The sequence below is a fragment of the Centruroides sculpturatus genome, unplaced genomic scaffold (genome assembly GCF_000671375.1).
Source record: "Centruroides sculpturatus isolate CEXI.00-Female unplaced genomic scaffold, Cexi_2.0 scaffold35, whole genome shotgun sequence".
In the NCBI taxonomy this organism is placed as follows: domain Eukaryota; kingdom Metazoa; phylum Arthropoda; class Arachnida; order Scorpiones; family Buthidae; genus Centruroides; species Centruroides sculpturatus.
Window position 1 is genome coordinate 1,304,754 of NW_019384311.1, and position 21,641 is coordinate 1,326,394.

At 26.2% G+C, this 21,641-nt stretch overlaps 1 protein-coding gene across 1 annotated transcript in view; it reads left to right on the top strand.

Annotated features, from left to right (window-relative positions):
* The window catches only part of LOC111621623 (E3 ubiquitin-protein ligase RFWD2-like), a 75,613-nt gene that overhangs the window by 47,338 nt on the left and 6,634 nt on the right, over nt 1-21,641 (top strand). The window contains exons 12-15 of the mRNA XM_023363822.1: nt 1,109-1,190; nt 1,675-1,791; nt 20,543-20,660; nt 20,731-20,855. Coding sequence (XP_023219590.1) covers nt 1,109-1,190; nt 1,675-1,791; nt 20,543-20,660; nt 20,731-20,855 — 442 coding nt within the window. The remainder of the gene's footprint in view (nt 1-1,108; nt 1,191-1,674; nt 1,792-20,542; nt 20,661-20,730; nt 20,856-21,641) is intronic.

Consider the following 21,641-nt stretch of genomic DNA (forward strand, 5'->3'; position numbering starts at 1 on the left):
TAAATATATTGAAAAATATAAAAACAATAAAAAATTATACTTCAGAAGTTAATTTAGTATCAAAAACGTAAAATATTTGAGTAGCCGAAGACATAGCCAAAGATTACAGCGCCACAGCACTGGTGAAAATTTAAATTTGTCGACTGGAATTCCTTCGGATAACCGACCTTCGGATAAACGACGCTCTACTGTAATTAAAAAAATGTCAATAGATGTCACTGATCATACTTTGTGGTATTAAATAGAATACTTAAATCCACTATGCACACAAATATCTTGACATTAACTAATTTGTGCTAATAGATAGAGTGGCATTCATTGAAGAAAAGTCCATTGTTTACTTACAAGAGTTGGCCAGGGATAAAAATTTCTATGTTAATAACTGGTGTGTGACATTAAATGGATTTGACTATAGTATGAAAATCACTTTTACATACTGTGTAAAAGTTATTTTTGATACTATAGCAAAAATTAATTTTAATATTCAAATTACTAGTTTAATGTGAGTTAATCCAAAGTGATTCAAGCAGAAATAATATTCAAATCCAAGAATTGGGAACTATTGCAAAAAGTTTTTGTTCCCAAGAGCTTGTGCTAGTTACTCAAATTCTTATGAGCTCAGCTCATGTTACTATTAACAAGTTAATTCAAGTTCCAAAAACCTACTATCTTGTTCTGCTATTGAAAATTCTAATTGTGTTAATTATTGTGATCTAGCTTCTCAAGTAATTTTAATACTTTAATTAATTATTTACTTAATCTTTGTAATTATCATCATGTTAATCAGCTTGTTTTTGAGTATTTGACTATAACTTCACAAATAACACTTATTTTAAATTTGTTCTTTAACCATCACCATGTTGAAATGAACTGAATGAGCATCTCCAAATCTATAAGATGTGAACCTGCAACTATTATCAGTGTTCACTGGTTTCTATCCATTTAACCACACTTTTTGAAGGTATAGGCTTTTCAGCAGTATTAAATTTGTTTGAAAAAGAGCCTGTTTACTTATATGTATATATTTTTAAAAAATTTATTTTACTTATATGTATATATTATAATTTTTTTTTAATTTTTAAAATATTAAATCTTAATTACTTTTCAGGAACATGAAAAAAGGTGTTGGAGTGTCGATTTTAATAGAGTTGATACAAAATTAATAGCTTCTGGATCAGATGATGCTCGAGGTAATTGTTTAAAAACAAAATTAACCTTAAAATCTACATTGAATTTCTTTATCTGAGATGATGTAAATTATCATTTCACTTCACACGTTACAAATAGAGCCTTGAAGTAATTATTTTTATTGGTTTTATTACAAATAAATAATTACTGAAATAAAGAATATTCTCTAATTTTTATTTTTCAATTTATTGCATGGTTTCATAAATTTCAGGTTTTGTAGTTGATTGTTAAGCATTAAATTTATTTTATGCATTAGTAAATAATGTAAAATTTTTTCTTTGTTTATGAATTATTCACTACTAAGTTTCTTTATATAGATTAATTTCAATCTTTAAGCAATGCATTTCCTTTGTTATAATTAAATTTAATAAATGTTTTAACAGATTTTCTTAACTTTAAACTTTTTTAAATAGAAAGTTAAGTTATGATTAAAAATGGCATTGTTATATAAAATACTTAATTTCTTGTATTTATGATTTTTTTTAGTAAAATTATGGTCCACATCAATGGAACATTCCATAACCAGTCTAGAAGCAAAAGCTAATGTTTGTTGTGTGAAGTTTAATCCAGATAGTAGATATCATTTGACCTTTGGATCAGCAGGTGATAGTTATATTAAAAGATATAATTAATTTTAAAAAATTATATTTTCTATTTTATACCAAAATTTTCAACAAATATTTAGTAAAATTGAAAATACTTTAACATGTATATATGTTAAAATGCATAAATATTATAAAGAAAACATGGCAAATTTTAGTAACAGTTTGTTTATGATCTAAAATTGCAGCTTAGAGATTATCAACACTGATCAACAGTAAACCTAATGTGGTAGAGCAGTATTTTTGGCCTCTTTGTGCTCTCTGAGTGGTAAGGGGCCTAAAACCACAAATAAAAAAAAAAGTAGAGCAGTATTTGAACAGTCATTGACATAAATTAGTTTCTAAAGGGAAAATTTGTCTTATTGAAATTTTGCATGTGATTACTTTTCTCTTTTTTTAAATCAAAACTATTCTTAACATTGACATTATAATGTTAAATAATTTATACTTTAGAAAATGAAATATATTAAACAAGTGTAATAATATTAAGTTTTATTTATCAAATGAAATAAAGAAGTAAATTAATGCATTACAAAGTTAAAATGTAAATATTAAAGTAGACAGAAGATTTAAATTTGGTATAAAAGAAGTGATTTTCTAATTTAATATTTATGTTGTATATTAGTACATATTAAATTAAGATACAAAGGCATAATAATTAATGATTTTCTAATTATTAGAAGTTTAAACTTAGCTAGGATTGATTAGAAAATTAGTTTATTGGTTATGCTTTTGTTTTGCTCAATATTTAACTTTTATTTTATAGCAGTTAATTAGTTTATGTAAGTTTTTACAAAGAGTTCAGAATCATCACAAATATTCAGATAAGTTTGAAATATAACAATAAATGTGAACAGAAATTATATATTTAAGCATTTAATATTTGTTTGTAAGAAAAGTATGTTATATTTCTCATTAAACTGTACAAATTATTTTAACTTAGAAATTTATTTTTTATTTTTTAAACATCTAAAGATGAGACACTTTGAATCATGCAAATAAACTAATTTCTATAAATTCAGTATTTTAATTTAGAAAACATGATACTCATTAATCCTGCCTATATATAGACATTAAAGTAGAAATTAACGCAAAAGTAAAATAGCTATTACACAATTTAAAAGTGAGAGTAATTACATTTATTGAAGAAAACATAATTTTTATGAAAAGTTAAGATTATTTAGAATACTCAGGTATTTAAAGATGGAATAGGTGTAAAATGCTGAAATGAAAATAGGAAAAATATCAATATGATAGAATATATAAATTTTTCTGGCAGAATATGTAACTCAGTTTTCAAAGAAATAATAAAGGAAATATGTAAAATTAGAAAATGAGTAGATAATGCATTCAAAAGTATTTATTTCTCAGAATACTGTTCAAAATCATTTTAGTAAGTAGGATTTATAATTTTGTAAAATTAAAATGAAACTGTATCTTACCAAGAAACATTCCAAGTTGGATAAATTGGTAACTGCTTTTACTTCCAAATTTTGGAATATTTGAGATAATCAAAGTTAAAAGTTAGTTTTAAACTTTAAATACAGGTCACTGAATATTATTAGGGAGTGATAGACAACATAGTGGTGTTTAATTGGGACAAATGAACACCACCACAGCAATTGAAATATATTGCTTTTGTAACAAGGGTTTTTACAGCATTGGGGATTCAAATTCAATATTTTTTCATTTTTCAACGTGTCATGTATAAATTTCATTTTCAAGTTTTTGATAACCAATTACAAAACTAATGAAACTAAACACAGGGTTCCTACGCACCTGGAAAGTCAGGGATTTTCATTAGTGTTTGGAAAGTCAGGGAATTTGTCGAAAATTGTCAAAAAGTCAGGAAATTTGTCAAAAATTGTCAAAAAGTCNATAATTGATTTTTTTAGACTTATTTATTATTTTTGAATTTGCAATAAGATTAACAATAATTATGGATTATTTAAGTACAGTCATTTTTTTCTCCTTGAAATTTTGATGTACTTTGAGAAACAGTATCATTCAAGATCTTGCTGAAAATAAATAAAGAACCATAGACAAGTGAAAAAACTATTATCAAATAGATTATCATAAATATATGAAAGAATAGTATTTAGAATTGTTGTTCTTTCATATAGTTTAAAATTATATTTATAATTCACTGATTTTTCAATATTCATTAAAATTTAGTTTCATTAAATGTTTTATCTATGTAAATTTTAGAAATTATACAAAACCAGCATAGATAAGGATAAAGAAGAAATTTTATAGATTTGATTGAGCCATTCAAATAATTTTTTGAACATATGAAAAAATAATAGAAAAAATAGAAAGATAATCATATGTAGAAAATTTTCTATACATATGATCAGACAAACAAAAAGAAATTCAAATTGTCATAAAATAAGTTACAAAATTAATAAGTAGTGTGAATAGTTCATCTGTATTTTATTTTTAAATCTGTTTTCAAGAGATGATATCTTATGTTTAGACATTTTAAAAAAAATTTATAATTATTTTTATAAATTACAACTTTTTACATTATAGTAATAAAAAATTATGAAATTTTAATGTTGAAATTTACTAAATAAACTGAACTATTTAAGCATTTTTCATATCTAAACATTATTTCTCTATAAAAATTTGATTATATTAAGGAAAGGTTGGATTGAAAATATTTAATTTTAATTTATTTTATTTATTTATGTTTAAAGGTTAATTTATTAGATGGTCAAAATTGTCCTTCAAATGTTTGGTCTTCAACAGCTGAACAGCCTAGCAGTAGTAGTAGTGCCTTCAATGCAAATAATTCATCAGGATCTTGTTCGTCTCTCTACATGCAAGATGGGTTTAATGGCAGCAAACATGTAATAATTTCTTTTAATTAATAATTGTGTATTTCTTCTGAAAAAATTTATATTTATAATTTTTTTCATCATTATAAGGGCTTTTCATTAAATTATCTTTTAGTTATATAATTGATTTTTTTAGACTTATTTATTATTTTTGAATTTGCAATAAGATTAACAATAATTATGGATTATTTAAGTACAGTCATTTTTTTCTCCTTGAAATTTTGATGTACTTTGAGAAACAGTATCATTCAAGATCTTGCTGAAAATAAATAAAGAACCATAGACAAGTGAAAAAACTATTATCAAATAGATTATCATAAATATATGAAAGAATAGTATTTAGAATTGTTGTTCTTTCATATAGTTTAAAATTATATTTATAATTCACTGATTTTTCAATATTCATTAAAATTTAGTTTCATTAAATGTTTTATCTATGTAAATTTTAGAAATTATACAAAACCAGCATAGATAAGGATTTCAAATGACTAAATCTTTTCCAAATATCAAAATTATCTTCTATTTTCTTCTATCTCTGAATATTATTTCTAATTTTATTAATGCAAGATGTTTTGTTGCTGCTTGTTTGTCGAAGTGAAACTGTTTTTTTTTTCTAATAATAAATATTTCTTCTTAATAATTAATTAGCTTAGGAACTTAGAAAAATATTAGTATTATCATATGATATAATAATCTAACATTATTCATACTTAAAAGTATATTTTACATTGATCTTAACTACAGTTGTCCCTTGATAATCCAACAGGTATGGGACCAAAGGTGTGTCAGATTACCAAAAGTGTCCGGATTACCGAAAATAATTACATATTTCGCATTGTTTTGCTAGCAGTAACTTACAATATTCTCTACTCCAACTGTTCGAACAGAACTGCTCACATAAAACACACGAAATGTGNGATGTGAATGACGGAAGAAAAAACTAAAGCAAAGGTTTTTATCTTTGTTAAAAGTTGTACTTATATTTGTTATACATATATTTATTAAACATAAATAACTGTTGGCCATGCTTAGTTTTACTATTTTTACTTAAGTATATATTATTATTTTTATTTGTAATAGGATATATTATTTATATCACGGAATGACACCGATGCTACTAGAACACCCACTGGGGGTGTTCCAGGCTACTAGTTTTATATAAACAAATTGTTTTTCTTGTTTGAGTTTTTTCATGTACACATGTAATTTTTAATTGGATACTCATTAATTAAAAAAAATTATATTCAGTACCTGTACACTTGAGTAAAAAACTTGTACAATAAGCTGCAGTAAAATTTGATCAGTGTATATGATGTATAGAGTTATCAATGTCATTCTCTTGGTCATAGTTACCACTTTCAAAAGTTAGTTTTGCTGTTTTAATTTTATTAATTTACAGTATAATGAAAACAGTTAAACTGTAATATTATATTTTAATTAACTAGCAATGAAAATATCTATGTATATAAACATTAGTGTATATATATTAAAAAACAAAAATGAAAACAAAAATTAATATTNTTGATGGATAAATATTTTTATTTATACTGCTTTCAACTTATTTATTCAAATATCTTAGTAAACTAAAGTTCATATTTGATGATAAAACATGGAAAAAAGCTATGTTTTGACTATCTTATCTACTGCTGAACACTAGACATTTTTGTACACTAGATAATATAGAAAATGCATGCCTTTGGGTATTTCATATCCAAAACATGCAGTGTTTTATTTCTCCATAATTTATGCAATTATGGTTTTTTTGTTATTTAATTAAAGATGGCTTGTTGATAAGAATGTTAAAATCAGTTAACCATTATAACACAAAAAATTAGTGAAATATTGCTGAGTGGGCATGATTTATGCAGAACTTAAATTTAGAAGAGTGTGCATGAAATAAGACTTTGCAAAATGTAATTTATTGACTATAAAAAATTATTCTAAAAATAGATTAGTTTAAAAATTTTAGTTTGCATAGTTAATTTTTTAAAAATTTAAAACGGTGATTAATTACAAAAATGATTCAATTAAAAACAGCTAAAGCGATTAGTAAATTACTTATATAAGCCATTGATCCCACTGTTTGTATATCTATCATCTGTCACAGAATGCCTAGAGCATGCACTAGCAGATGTCCCTAGCAATGATTTTTAGCTATTATTTAAATTAATAGTATAATTTATTTATTAGCAGTATATATTACGTTTAATAAATATACAATAAATATAAGTACAACTTTTAACAAAGATAAAACCTTTGCTTTAGTTTTTTCTTCCGTCATTCACATCATCATCAGTCCATAAAAATTCGCAAAACTACAGATGACCTTCCTTTTTTAGGCTACTAGACTGATGATGATGTGAATGACGGAAGAAAAAACTAAAGCAAAGGTTTTTATCTTTGTTAAAAGTTGTACTTATATTTGTTATACATATATTTATTAAACATAAATAACTGTTGGCCATGCTTAGTTTTACTATTTTTACTTAAGTATATATTATTATTTTTATTTGTAATAGGATATATTATTTATATCACGGAATGACACCGATGCTACTAGAACACCCACTGGGGGTGTTCCAGGCTACTAGTTTTATATAAACAAATTGTTTTTCTTGTTTGAGTTTTTTCATGTACACATGTAATTTTTAATTGGATACTCATTAATTAAAAAAAATTATATTCAGTACCTGTACACTTGAGTAAAAAACTTGTACAATAAGCTGCAGTAAAATTTGATCAGTGTATATGATGTATAGAGTTATCAATGTCATTCTCTTGGTCATAGTTACCACTTTCAAAAGTTAGTTTTGCTGTTTTAATTTTATTAATTTACAGTATAATGAAAACAGTTAAACTGTAATATTATATTTTAATTAACTAGCAATGAAAATATCTATGTATATAAACATTAGTGTATATATATTAAAAAACAAAAATGAAAACAAAAATTAATATTTTCTAAATTACAAATGAATTTTCTTTAAAAATTTACATTTTTTTTGTTATTTGTGTGAATATTGATATTTTATTATAATTAACTGAAAAAAGAATTGAATAAAGATTGGAAAACTACTTTATATAAACATCAAAATTTTTAAAATCATATTTTAATATTAGAATTACAAAAATGGTAAAAAAAAATTTATATTTTAATGTTAATAGTTTAACTCTGTATTGTAGTCTTATAGATGATTTTAATCTTAATTTGACAAATTTTGAATTGGAAAAAAGGCAGATTATATTTATTTGTCAATAAGTTTTTGTAAATAATACAAGAAAAGTATTTAGAAATTCTGTAATTATTAAAACATTTATTTATCTAAAACTTTTTAAATAATTATCCAATTATTTCTTTTAATGAAATTTATTATAGTAATTTTTAATTGAAGAGTGACAGAGTGACTCTAAATAAGAATTTATATTATAAAATCAGTAGGAACTGGAAGGGAGGTTTCCTTATATTGTTATCAGTAAATTATTAAGAACATGCAAAATTTATATTTAAAATCAAGCATGAAATAGGTTGTAAGATAATTTTAAATTTAAACATTTTGAATTAAAAAATAATGCCAAAATTTTTGAGATTAGAATAAGTTAGTTATAAAATTTTATATTCACAAATTATTAAATTAAATTAAGGATTCTAAGATAGTAAGTAAAAATAAATGTGACTATCAATTAGCTTATTTTGTAATATGTACTATGTAGAGAAACTATATAAGAAAAATTTATCATCATATTTTTACTGCTAATGTTTCTTGGATATATTTATATAAAAAAGAATTTGTTAAAAAGTATCCTTTTGGTAGTGTCATTTCCTGTTTAAACAAATAATTTTGTAATGATTGCTACTTATATGATCAATGAATTATAATAAATTTTAATGAATAAATAAAATATTTTTAAAATGTTTTTTTATTTTTAGGTGAGATATCTAAAGATGGTTTACATGAATTTACTGAAAATCTTTCAAAATTTATTAAATATAGTAATATGAGACCATTAGCCACGTTAAATTACGCCAGTGATTTGTTCAATAACTCTAGTATAGTTTCAAGGTAAATTAAGCAAAAATAAAAATTTTTTTCAAATTCATAATATTTCTGTCTAATTGTCATGTAAATTACAGCATTGAATTTGACAAAGACAATGAATTTTTTGCAATAGCTGGTGTCACCAAGAAAATCAAGGTAGGATTTATTGTTTATTTCGTAAGATATTTGAAACTTTAAAAATGAAAAAAGTTTGAACTCTAAACTTAGGTATATGAGGTTTGAACTCTAAACATAGGTTTTTGAATATGGAGCTGTGATTCGTGATACTGTAGATATGCATTATCCAGTGAATGAAATGGTGTGCAATTCCAAAATAAGGTAGATATTGTAAATTCTCCAAATATTTTATAATTTGCAAATATTCTCACCCTTTACATATTTAATCTAAACATATGTTAATGTATAAGTTTAGAGGTAATATATCAAAATTGCTATTAAAATGCCTTTTTATTTGTGTAAAATTTAATGTTAATAGTTTCATTAGAAAATTAACCATGAAATTTAGAGATCATTTAATTTTAGTTTTCACTTCAGCAAGTTTTCATTTTCTGAAAGTTTAAATATTTCAATAAAAATGTAATTGTTTGGAAAATTTGAAATTCATAGATATTTCATAATACTTTTTTAATGTAGTTGAAAACATATTTAGATGAATAAAGTACATAAAAATAAAGTTTTTATAATATAAACATATAAATTTATTTATGATTATTNAGAGGACTAAATGTACTCAATGTTAACAGTAAATGCTGTTTTATTATGTCGATATTCCACACTAAAAAATGTGAGGGTCAGGGAATTTGGACAAAGTTGGTCAGGGAAAATCAGGGAATTCAAAACAAAAATTTGAGTAGGAACCCTGTAAACAAATTGTAAGTAAATATTTTCCAATAATCCATGCAAACATTTCAATGTCAAAAAAAAGCAATTTTCTTTATACACAGTAAAACTTCTCTAACTCAAATGTCTGTAACTCGAAGAAAACTAAGCACTCAGTTGGTTTCAATGGGGAATAGCTTAGGGATTTAATGTTGCCAACTTGAATTTCTTAACTCAAATTTTCTTCAGGTAAAAGTGTTTCATGGTCTTCCAACACTAATTTGTTACTTTCATCTTCCTTGACTTGAATTTTAATATTTATTTTATCCAAAGTGATCCTAATTATTGGATTTTCATGAAATTTTCAGACAGTTGTATTTACTCTCCAACACCAATTTTCAGATAAAATTCCAGTCCAAAGTGTTCTCCAACATCAACTCTTGCTTTATCTCAACAAGCTGCAAAACTGTTCAATTCCATTAGTTACATTGAACATCTTGCTGAAAGACATTACACAGGCTGTTAAATACAAAAAGATCTATCAAAGATTCTTTATATAATGAAAAACAGGTAAAAATTTCTTTTTACAAGTAAATAGAAAAGTCTCAAAAGATGGTTGATAACTACCTCCAAAATTAGCAAATATACATAAAACAAAGACAACAGTTACATAAAATTAAAAATACATTGTGTTATACATTAAAACAAAAAAGTATAAAAGTTCTTTGAAAGAATTTGTTTTTGAGAAACTGCTTTTCTTTGTTAACTGCTTCTGACATAAAATAATTAATGATACTACACTATGTATCATTAATTATTTCCTTTTCCTAAATTGGAAATAACTTGTAACTTATAACTCACCTCATAAGTCTTAACTATATTTGTATATATTTTACCAGTATTTACAAAAATATAATAAATTAAACTATTCAACAAATTGTATGCTTGCTAAGCATGCAAAAATTTTTAAGTTTCTGTCACCTAGCTGATTGACCAGCTAAATATTTCCTACTAGTTTAAAATGTTAACTTGATTTTATTTTATTTAACATTTTTTTCAGATAATTGAACTAAGGGCTAGTTTGCAATTAGATGTTATAGTATGAGTATTGTTTTGTTGTCATTACAATCATTGAATAGTTGTAATTTTTAAATTAAATGATTGAGTTGAGTGAAATTACAAAAGCAGAACTTATAAGAATGGTAAATTCATATTGAAATGTACAGAAAAAATAGGATTGTTTTAGATATTATACCATTAGACCATTTTTAAGAATAAATGAATTATTCATGACAGATTTCTCTGGGTCAGTGTTTTTCAACCCGTGTGCTCTGACACACTTGTGTCTTGGATGTGCCACAGAAATATTAAATTTTTTCTCAGAATTTTGAATAAGCGCTTCTTACACTTTTGTTTATTTTTCATCTTTTTACTACTGGCTTTACTACTACTGAAGGGAGAATGAGATATTCATTAAAATGCTAATTGTTGCAAATTTTGCAACATCAATTTACTCCCCTCACAAAAGTTTCATGTGACAATGCATATGCTGGCATACCAGCTCTTTGGAGCTTCTATTTAAAGGTGTATTGCTAATCCAAAAAGATTGGGAAACACTGCTCTAGGTAATGCTAATATACACAGCAATAAACCTTTGCTATGTATAACTGAAACTGGATATACTTAGATTATATTGAAATATAATTGAATTAGGAAATAATAGAATTAGTTTGTAACATTTATTTTATAACCTGAATTTTTTAAAATAATCAATGTTTTGATAAAAATTCTAGTGTTTCAAATAAACATGAAATATTTGAATGAACTTTATTGAATATGTAAATTATAAATGAAATAAAGAGTAAGCTATTTAATAATTTATGATTATCTTTATTTTAATTAAATCTATTTTAGAATACCTTTCAAACATATTCATTAGAATACATTTACAATCTGAGAGATATAAACATTATTGCAATTCTTATCAGATGAATATATAAAAACAGAATTACATAATGTAAAATTTTGGATAAATAATTTTCTTGTAATATTATGTATTTCCAATATTATGAATTTTAAATAAATAGTAAAGCTTTGAACCAGTTTCATACATTTTGGTTCACTTGGTAATTAACTAGAAACAGTTTAAATGATATTAAAAAAAATTATCAGATGAAAGTTTGTCACTTGTTTTCTATTGGTAAGTTGACATAAAAATGTGATTAACTAAAGCAATTATTTTAGATTAGTTGAAATTTAGTAAATTGTCTATCATTCATAATTAATTATATAATACAATGAAATATCTGAAATCTTACTTTTGTTGTGAATTTTAAAATATTTTAGGATTTACACAATTAAAAAAGTTCATTCCAATTATGATTGCTTACTCATGAAATTAATCAAAAATATTGAAAATAAAACTCCAAAATTCTTTTTGAATTGGATCATAATTCAGTAATTGATTAATGTCAAAAATAATTGACATTGGATTTCAAATATTTTTATTGTATTATTGTTTTTCTATGTTTGGTTAAATTTTTTTGAGTATTACATATTATTATAATTAACTCTTTTGCTACTTTACAGCCAGAGAATATTTCATTGAATAAAATGTGTAATGTAAAATTCATGTATCCTAAAAACTATAGATTTTTTATGTGATTATCATTTAAAGAATTGAACAAGAATCTTAATATAAAAAGAACAATTATTGTAAATTTTTTATTTTATTAACAAAAGAATATTTTTATATTGTTTACACTATATATAGTGTGTGTGAGAAATTTAGAGTTATAGAAGAAATTTATTTTCAAATAATAGAAATATATTTTCAAAAACTATGATCAATTTGTCTCCCTTCAATTTTTACATACATTTACAGATAAAATACTAATTTTTTATGTCTTTTATAGAACATAAATATACCATCATAAGGATTTTTACTTTTAGTTGTCAAAATATTGATATTTGCAGACTCTCTTGAACACAAAAAAATAGTATTTTGCAGAAATTTACCAAAGGACTTGGAAGTTGAGTTGAACTTAACATTTGAAAATACATTTGTGTATTGTGTTTGAAAATAATTTCTTCTATAATTGCAGATTCATTGACCATTCTATTCATTAATTACTATATTTAATGCAATTTTAATTTTACATTGTGAGAAAAGTTTCAATAATTTATATTTTATCAATGTCATAGATATTTGATTATTTCAAAAAATCTTACAAGGGACCACAAACTTCAGACAACAGATTTTAATGAAACTTGTATATGTTAATGTACTGGTACATAAAAAAATAAATGGATGTGTGTCAGTGTTGAAGCTACTTGGCCTCATTTAATGAGAAAGTAAGTGTTGAAATTATTAAAATTGTAAGAATCGTACTTATAGCCATATGAATATATTTATTAATTGTGTGTTGTTAATAATAATGCTGCATTGTGTAGAGTGGTAGTTATCATAAAAACAAGTGAAAAACATGTATTTTCAGCAGAATGCAAATAGTATAAAAGTTATTTCTCCATATATGCCAATCTCTGACTTTTATAGCCAATGGAAAGCAAATCTGACTAATGTTTTCAAATTCAGATCTTTTGCCAGTTAATCCTGCATACCTGGCATATTTGATCATGTTTGTGTAAGCAGGGCTTTTAACTGGTGATGCTTGAATAAATTTTAATTGTCTTCTTGGGATATCACATTTCTTTCTTCCTCTAACATTTCAAATAAACTAACCCAGCAAAATGTAATTTAAGACACAACACCTTATGTTGCTGAGAAATTTAATAAAACACAACAAACGTTTTCAGCCAAATCTATTGGCCATCGTCAGGTAAAACAAATTCGAATGTAAATAAATGGAACAAAATTTTAAATACAAATAATTAATTAAGAAAATAAGCATATACATGTATAAAATAACAAACATAATTTTATTTATTTTTTTTAATTTTATTACAATTAATAATATGTATATGTATAAAAATATATGCGTAGGATAAATAAAATTAAATAACAAAATATTATAAGGTTAATAATAATATCATATATGAAATATGAAAATTGTAAAAATCAAGGCATAAATTATGATTACTCCAAGTTTTTAATTAGGTATTTTCAGGCTGATGGTAATCCTTCAGCATCCCTAGCATTAATGCATGTATCATGCAATCTGTCTTTATAGATCTCAATCTTTTTGGTGCTTATTGCCAACTTCAGGGAATGCACTGGTTTAATAACAATTGCTTCATTCAATTTGACCACCAAGTCTTCAGCTTGTGCCATCTGTGACAGTATTGTGGCATTTGATCCTTTACTGACATTATATTTATGCTCTCTGAATCTGACTCCCAAATTTTTATTAGTGACACCAATATAATTTTTCTTGATGTCTAGTTCTAAGTTTTCATATAGGATCTTGTATATCCTGCTATTCTTTATCGATATTGTGTTTGTCATTCCTTAATATTTTATACAAATTGGGAGCTCTCTTGATGGATTTTTTTTCAGTCAGAAATTTCCTTCATGATGGCTGTTTTACTTCTATCATAAGTGAACTTTGTGATTTTAGAGAAATCTCTGCCTAGAGCCTTTGTTTATTTTGTAGCTTATGATCAGTGCTGTTATCATATTTGCATTGTATCCTAGCAATCTGAGTTATCCTATTGATTTCTTTCTGCCTATCTCTAACATTCCATTTAAATTCTGTATTTTTAAAATAAATTTTTTATGAAAAAATAAACATCACAAGATTGACAAAACAATATACAATGCACTGGGATTGTTTGTGTGGGCAGAACATTTACTGTCATCATTAGTGAAAATCAGATCACACATTTAATTTCAGCACTTAATTTCTCATTAAATAAGGCCTATTGGCACAAATGTTTAAGCACTTGTATACTTGTTCTTTATGTAAATTAACATATACAAGTTTTGTTAAATTCCATGATAAATGAACTATGAGAACTACAAACCATGAAAGAGAGACTATGAACAAAGTTTATGGTTTCTTTTTGTTGGTTAGAAATGAGTATATAGTTTGGATATTGTTTACATATATTTATATGTAAACAATATCCAAACTATATACTCATTTCTAAGAATACAGCAGAAGAGTTAAAAGTATTTTTATATAAGAATAGAATATTGCATATTAAATTTTTTCATATGCTTAAATATTACAGAATCTTAGTTAATTTATATGTAGTAAATATTTTATAACAATATGGATATTTTTATTTATTGCATACTTTTTGGTAGCAGAGGAAGAAGATGGACATTATACTCTTGGTACTAGTTTCTTATTTTTCATGATGAGCTGTTCTGTTTCAGTAAATAATCTATTCAATATTTTTATTTGGCAAAATACTGTATACTGTATAATGATTTTAATAAATTTTACAATAAGAAGAATCATCCTACTTGTTAACATTATATATAAACTGAATTTAACTTTTGTCATTTTTATACAGAATAGTTAAATATGTCAGATTTTATAGAATAGCTGAGTTAAGAAATTATTTTATGCACATATAAAAAAATCCTTATATTTGTCAGATTTCAGATATTTAAATGATGCTGAATATATTGCTGAATACTTTTTTGATATTGTCATAGAAATTCTTAAATTGATATTTGAAAAAAAAATTAAGAGTTGGAAATAATAGAAAGAAAAATCCAGTTGTCTAATATCATAAGGATTTATACTTTTCTAGTAAATGTTAAATGAAGTAATTAAATTATCCAGTTATTAATTTAAATGTATGAAATAATAATATGATGAATTTCTGAAATGATTAGTTAAAAAATATTGTATAAATAAGTTGTTCTTTATAAGTTAATAAGTATAATCTTAGTACAGGTAATCAGTCTTAGACTTTGGACATTCCTTTTTTTGGGCAACTCACACTTTTGTGTAAGATATTGTAATACTCTTAATTTATATTTTGTGCCAAATTTTTTTATTTTGATAAGGTTTTCAGCTGTTGAAAATTTCAAGCTATTGCATAGTGCTTACTTCCTGTAATAAAAATCATTTGTTAAAATTATTTTCAATGTTTGTTTTATGTTTAATTTATGGTCTTAATAAAAGTGCATTATGTCCAAAATTTGAGGACTGCAAGTGTATTCATTGATTTTACTTGTAGAAGAAAGTTCTGTTAATGTCCATAAAACATTTTAAATTATATGAGATATTAAATCAAATTATGGTTGGTAAATAGATTCTATTATTTTTCTGGATTGATTTAAGTTTATGGTAATGTCCATTTTCTTAATTCATTTGTATAAGTTTCATGTACTGTACATCCATTATGATTTCAGCCAGACCTGTAATAGGGCATCTGAGTAGTGATGGATTGGTCTGACATATCTGGAATGGACTGTTCATGAAAAATTTCTGGAGAGTTGCTTTCCTAGATTTGATTCCAGCTTCCCAGAGTGATGGACTGAAACTTTAACTGTTAAACTAAAGCATTAAAATTTTAAAGTTTTATTTTAAAAAAATGAAAAAATAGAGTAAATATCATATTAATACTGTTTAATTCTGTTAACTCTTTCATAAAATGAAAGTCATTGAATAGTTTTTTCTAATTTTTAAATTAAAATGTAGTAAATAAAATATGAACTTAAATCTTATCTTAAATTAATTTTTGATTTGAACATAAAAATATTTTATTTTATGTAGAACTAATACAGATCATTCTCTGATTGTAATTTACTGATAGCTCATCACATGAATTAATATTAAATTTTGTTATAAATAATCGATAAGCAGATTCTATTGTATAATCTTAGTCAATGCATGGCTCTTATCATGATATCAGAAATATGCAAGAGCTGATCCTCTATTGGAATGATATTTTATATATTTAGTTAAAATACTATAGTTTTTTTTACATACAATTGTTAAACATACAAAAACAATTTTTAAACAAAACAGTGATATAGAACAATAAAGTTCTGTTCTGTTAGTTCTGTTTCGTTAGGTTAAGAATTTTATGTTTGAGAGGTGCATGAAGACTATAAAAATCTTTAAGAAAATAGGTATACTATAATGTAATTATATTTCTTATTTTCTAAATACATACGAATGTTTGTATTGCTTACATATAGAAGGTTTTATGGATTTATAGTTGGGACAATAACTGTTTAGTTTAGCTTTCAGTTGTCTTGTAAAGTACTATATTTAGTGTTTTGCTCTACAACGAATTTTTCTTAAAGAGCCGGGACCTAACGGGTACTTTACGCGGGTTTGCGTTTGTTAGTTGCCAGGCCTGGACTTTTCGCGTGCACCGAAATAAAGTAAGGACAAAGTTAGTCACAAAAAAAATCTCTCAATAACTGTTTAATCAAGTTTAACAAATACTATGTACAAGTTTTAGAAACAAACAACAAATTTATTAAATAAAAAATCACAATCAACCCGACAAACTTAAGTCTTATTCTAACTTAGAAACTATTCCCCTTGGAATTCCGACAAAACAAAATTCAATCTTAACTTAGTTACAAATTCTCTTATAACTATCGATCCTAACTGTCACCTCAATTAATACTCGGAACCTTTTTCCTCCACTCAAGACTTCCCTCTTTTTTTATCGTCAAAATCGAACCTTCAATTTCCTACTAGGATTTCCTATTCAACACCTTGTTCACTGCTACCAGCAGACCAACGCTTTCGGTTCAGGAGCTCACCTCATCTGTCTTCACTTGAGTTACTGTACTTATAGTCTGAGGTGATGTCACAGTTCTACTTGAGACACTCCCCTCATTTACATATCTACGCGTAACATTCTTGTTTTCTCTTCGTTATCCAGTAGCTTATTTCTCGACAATACTTTGTTAACCTTTTACAACATTTCTTTAACAATTATCGGGATGTTTAGTTAAAGGTTACACAAGTTCCTAAAAAGTCTATTGGGGTGTCCCCCTTTCAGTGCAGACTTACAATTCTGCCGCTCGGGCGTGCACGTGAGTGCGAATTCTAGCTATGGCGCTGTCGTTTCGTCGTCAGTGAGTTGGTTAATCCCTTATCTTCTCGTTTTGACCATTCTGGGGTGATGGGTGAGGAAACCTTCGTTCTAACTAAACATAAGCCCCAAACAAAAATATAATAAAAGCAAAATAAAAGTAAAATAAAAATAAAGCTCGGACTTTGTTCCTTACAGTCTGTTTAAGGTTAAGTTGTGATTTATTCCTAGAAACTTTGTATATCACACTACAAAATAGTCAGCAAACTTACAAAAATATAATAAGTGTAAGTAGTATGTATCAAGTTTATAAAAGACAAAAAAATTTTTGTTTAAATTTAGGAGTCACATGTAATTTGTGAGCTGAAATTTGGCCACCATGGGTATATTATAATGACTTTGAGACTAATTTATACTGATAACATTTAACAATATTAACAAGACGAGATGAAAAATCTGACTGCTGTTGAAATTCATCATCAATTGTGTGATGTCTTTAGAGCTGCTCATCACGTTAGATCCAAAGTTAGACAGTGGTACTATAAATTTAGTGGTTGAACAAATGTCCATAACAATAGGAGTGGACATCCCATGATAGTGACCAGTGACAATTGTGCAATTAGTGAAGCAGAAAATTTGGGAGAACTGGGGGTTCACAATTAGAGCTGAATATTTTCCTCAACTATTTGCCCTGTGCTTCATGAAATTACGATGAACAAAACTACAGTCCCACAGTCTGTGCAAGATGGGTACCAAAAATTCTGACTGATATCGGTTGTTCTTCAATGACACATTAGTGAAAATGACAACTTGAGATGTGGATTTCATACAAAAACATTTAAAGCAAGTCAGTCTGTAGTGGATGCATTCTGGTTCCCTGAAACCAAAAGAAAATTTGAGGCAACATTTTCTGCAAAGATGATCAAGCTGACTGTCTTTTGGGACTGAAAACATTCTACTTGGTGAATTTTTGCTGCATGGAAACAGTAACTTCTGAAACTTACTGTGCCATTCTCCAAATATTAAGGAGAATGATTCAATTTTGAATCATTCTCCTTATATTCACAATATTTTATCATTCTGTATATTCATGACAATGTCTGTCCCCACACTGAATTACACCAAAGATATTATCAAGAAGTTCAAGTAGGAAGTATTTGATCAGATACCATACAGACCAAATCTTGCACCCACGATTATCATTTGTTTCTTTATTTGAGGTCATTTTTGGATGGGAAGTTAATACAGTTGTAGAGCTGAAAGAGACTGTAGAAAGCTGATGCATTCATAAGCAGAAAGTTTCTTTGGCAGTGGCATCAAAAAGCTTATATTTTGCTACAAAAAATGCATTGAAAAATGGTGATTGTGTAAAAATAGACTAGAAATATTTTATTTGGTACTTTTAGTGTTGGGTTTGTCTTAATACCAATCAGACCTTACTTTCCTACTGACTCTCATATACAATATATAAAATTCAGTTTGTGGTTGTACATCCAGAATTGTTTATCCACTTTGAAGACTCCTGTACACTTGAAATTATACTTGGCTTTTACACAGAACTTTTTAGAAAAATTCCAATATCTCAAAAACGTCAAATTTTTTATAATATAGAGTTTTATAACTAAGGACAATGTAGCCATCATTCCTAAACATGGACATTTTAAGAATGTAGCACCATCTATCATTGATTTACAAAAATCGAATATATTATTATGATTTTATTGTTGGTTTACATTATTTAAATCTCAATCTGAAAAAATACAAATATGAAACCAGAAGATTGCACAGCATATGGCTGCATATAGTTTATTATTTTGCAATCGTGGCAGAGAATTGTGAAGCATGCGGTAAAGTAGGTAGACCTAAAAATAAAAAAAGAGGTATGAAAGACATCAATTTTTGAAAATTAGGTGATGCAGAAATGCATTTGAAGATTACTGGTTTTCTTCTTATCTTTGATTCAGTTCTCTACAGCCTGCTACCACTTTTAATTAATCACAGCTAGCATACAGTTGAAGCAAGAAATGCCAGCAACTTGATTGTTCCTGTTTGCAGTATAATGTTTTAACATTAAGCACAAGTTAAGAATGTTAACATGGCAATCATTATCAGTTATCAGCTTCAACATGTAACTATAACAATAACTTGGAGAACTTAAAAATGCCTTGTACTGTTAACACAAATATAATATAATAATAATAAGCAAAGTTTCATAGTATAATTTAGCTAATTGTTTTAATATGAATAATTTAGCTGATATGTTTTAGAATATGCTGGCTGGCTTGAAGGATGAGGTGATGAAGAGACTGCCTCAAATGGAAAAATGAGACAGGTACAAAAGGAGAAATAAATAAATAAAAAGCCAAATGCAGAGAAGTTTGAGACATAAATGTACTTATAGTTCTTTGCAAATAACTGATACAAGAGTGCCAGTACTATTAGTATAATGCAGTCAAAAGCTTCATATGGAGTCCAGGGTAAAGCAAGCCCCTTTTGCCTTTTTTTTTTTGTTTTTAACAAGTGAAATGCATAATTAGTGCTTTTTTATTAATTAAAAGCAGTATTAAAGATTTTATTTTTTGTTAGTAAAAATAATAATTTATAGGACACTATGGGCCCTTCAGTTTCCTCTGGACCTGGGGAAAAATCCCAGCTTTCCTTAATAGTCCTGGCTAGAAGTGCTCTTTATTGACAGCTATTCTGGAAGTGGGTGGCAAAAGTCAGTTTTGTCTCAGGTGCAAATGATCATCAAGCTGGCATTGTGAATGAAAGTTATTAATAACTTGTAAACTTAATATTGTAATTTGAATGTTGTAAACTTAAAACCAATTTAAAGAATTTTGAATCAGATTGATGCAGATTACTTTACACTTGATTAATTAAAGATTACTTTAAATTATGAACTTTTCATGAAAGTTCCAATTATATTTTTGCATAATTATGGAATTATTATTATATGATGATGATTTTTAAGAATTAAATCTTTTCAAAACATTTTTTGTAATTGTATAAAGTATTGTATGAAATTTGATTATATTCAATGTTTTTCTTCTTATAGATCACTGTGTACATTATTATGATTTGAGGAATGTAAAGCAGCCATTAGGTGTATTTAAAGGTCACAAAAAAGCTGTATCATATGTTAAATTTTTAAATCCAACAGAGGTTGTTTCAGCGTAAGTACTCAATAATGAATTATTTCAGAAATAATTTCTATAAAAATACAATTTTGTTTTTATAATTTAGTTCCACAGACAGCCAGCTTAAACTGTGGAATGTTGATAAGCCACATTGTCTCCGTTCCTTTAAAGGTCATCTGAACGAAAAGAATTTTGTTGGTTTAGCAACTGATGGTGATTATATTGCTTGTGGTAAGTATCAGCTTTAAATAAAAAGTTACGGAATCTCTAAATCTTTATAAAATCAGACTTTAAATAATTGAAAATCAGATTGAATAATCAAATTGATTTCTGAATAATTGTCAAAGTGAGATTAATCTTCTAGACCAGCGTTTCTCAAAGTGGGCGATAACGCCCCCTTGTGGGCGCTGGAGGCTTTCAGGGGGGCAGTAGAAGGCTCAAAGAGAATTGGGGGGCGTTAAGGAAGTATAGAGGGGCGACGGCAGACAAATTCTATATATAAAAATTCGACGGAATATATATAAAATGTTGACATTTTATATATTTTTTATTGAAGGTCACAACTTGAATATTTCTAACACATTGACTTTTATTTTAGCTCAGCGTTTCTCAAAGTAAGCAATAACGCCCCCTTCTGGTGCGATGAATAGATCTATGATAGAGGCAGGGTATTGAACGGTGACCAAAGGCAAAATTGGGGCTGATAAGAGGAAACATTGCGTTTAATGGTTTCCAGATGATGAGAACAATGTACAGTAAGGGCACAAAGTGTGAGATTCATAGAAAAGTTTTCCTAAGAATATTTCCAATCCTTTTCTCTCACAAGAGAAAATGGGTTAGGGGGCGTTGGGTATAACTTTATGGAACAAAGGGGGGTGGATCGAAAAAGTTTGAGAATCACTGTTCTAGACTGAAAAATTGCATTCAAAACCAAAATTAAAGCCATGTCTTTTTAATATATAAATTAGTTCCTAATGTATTTTTTACACTGTATATTATTTACACTGTATGTAATTT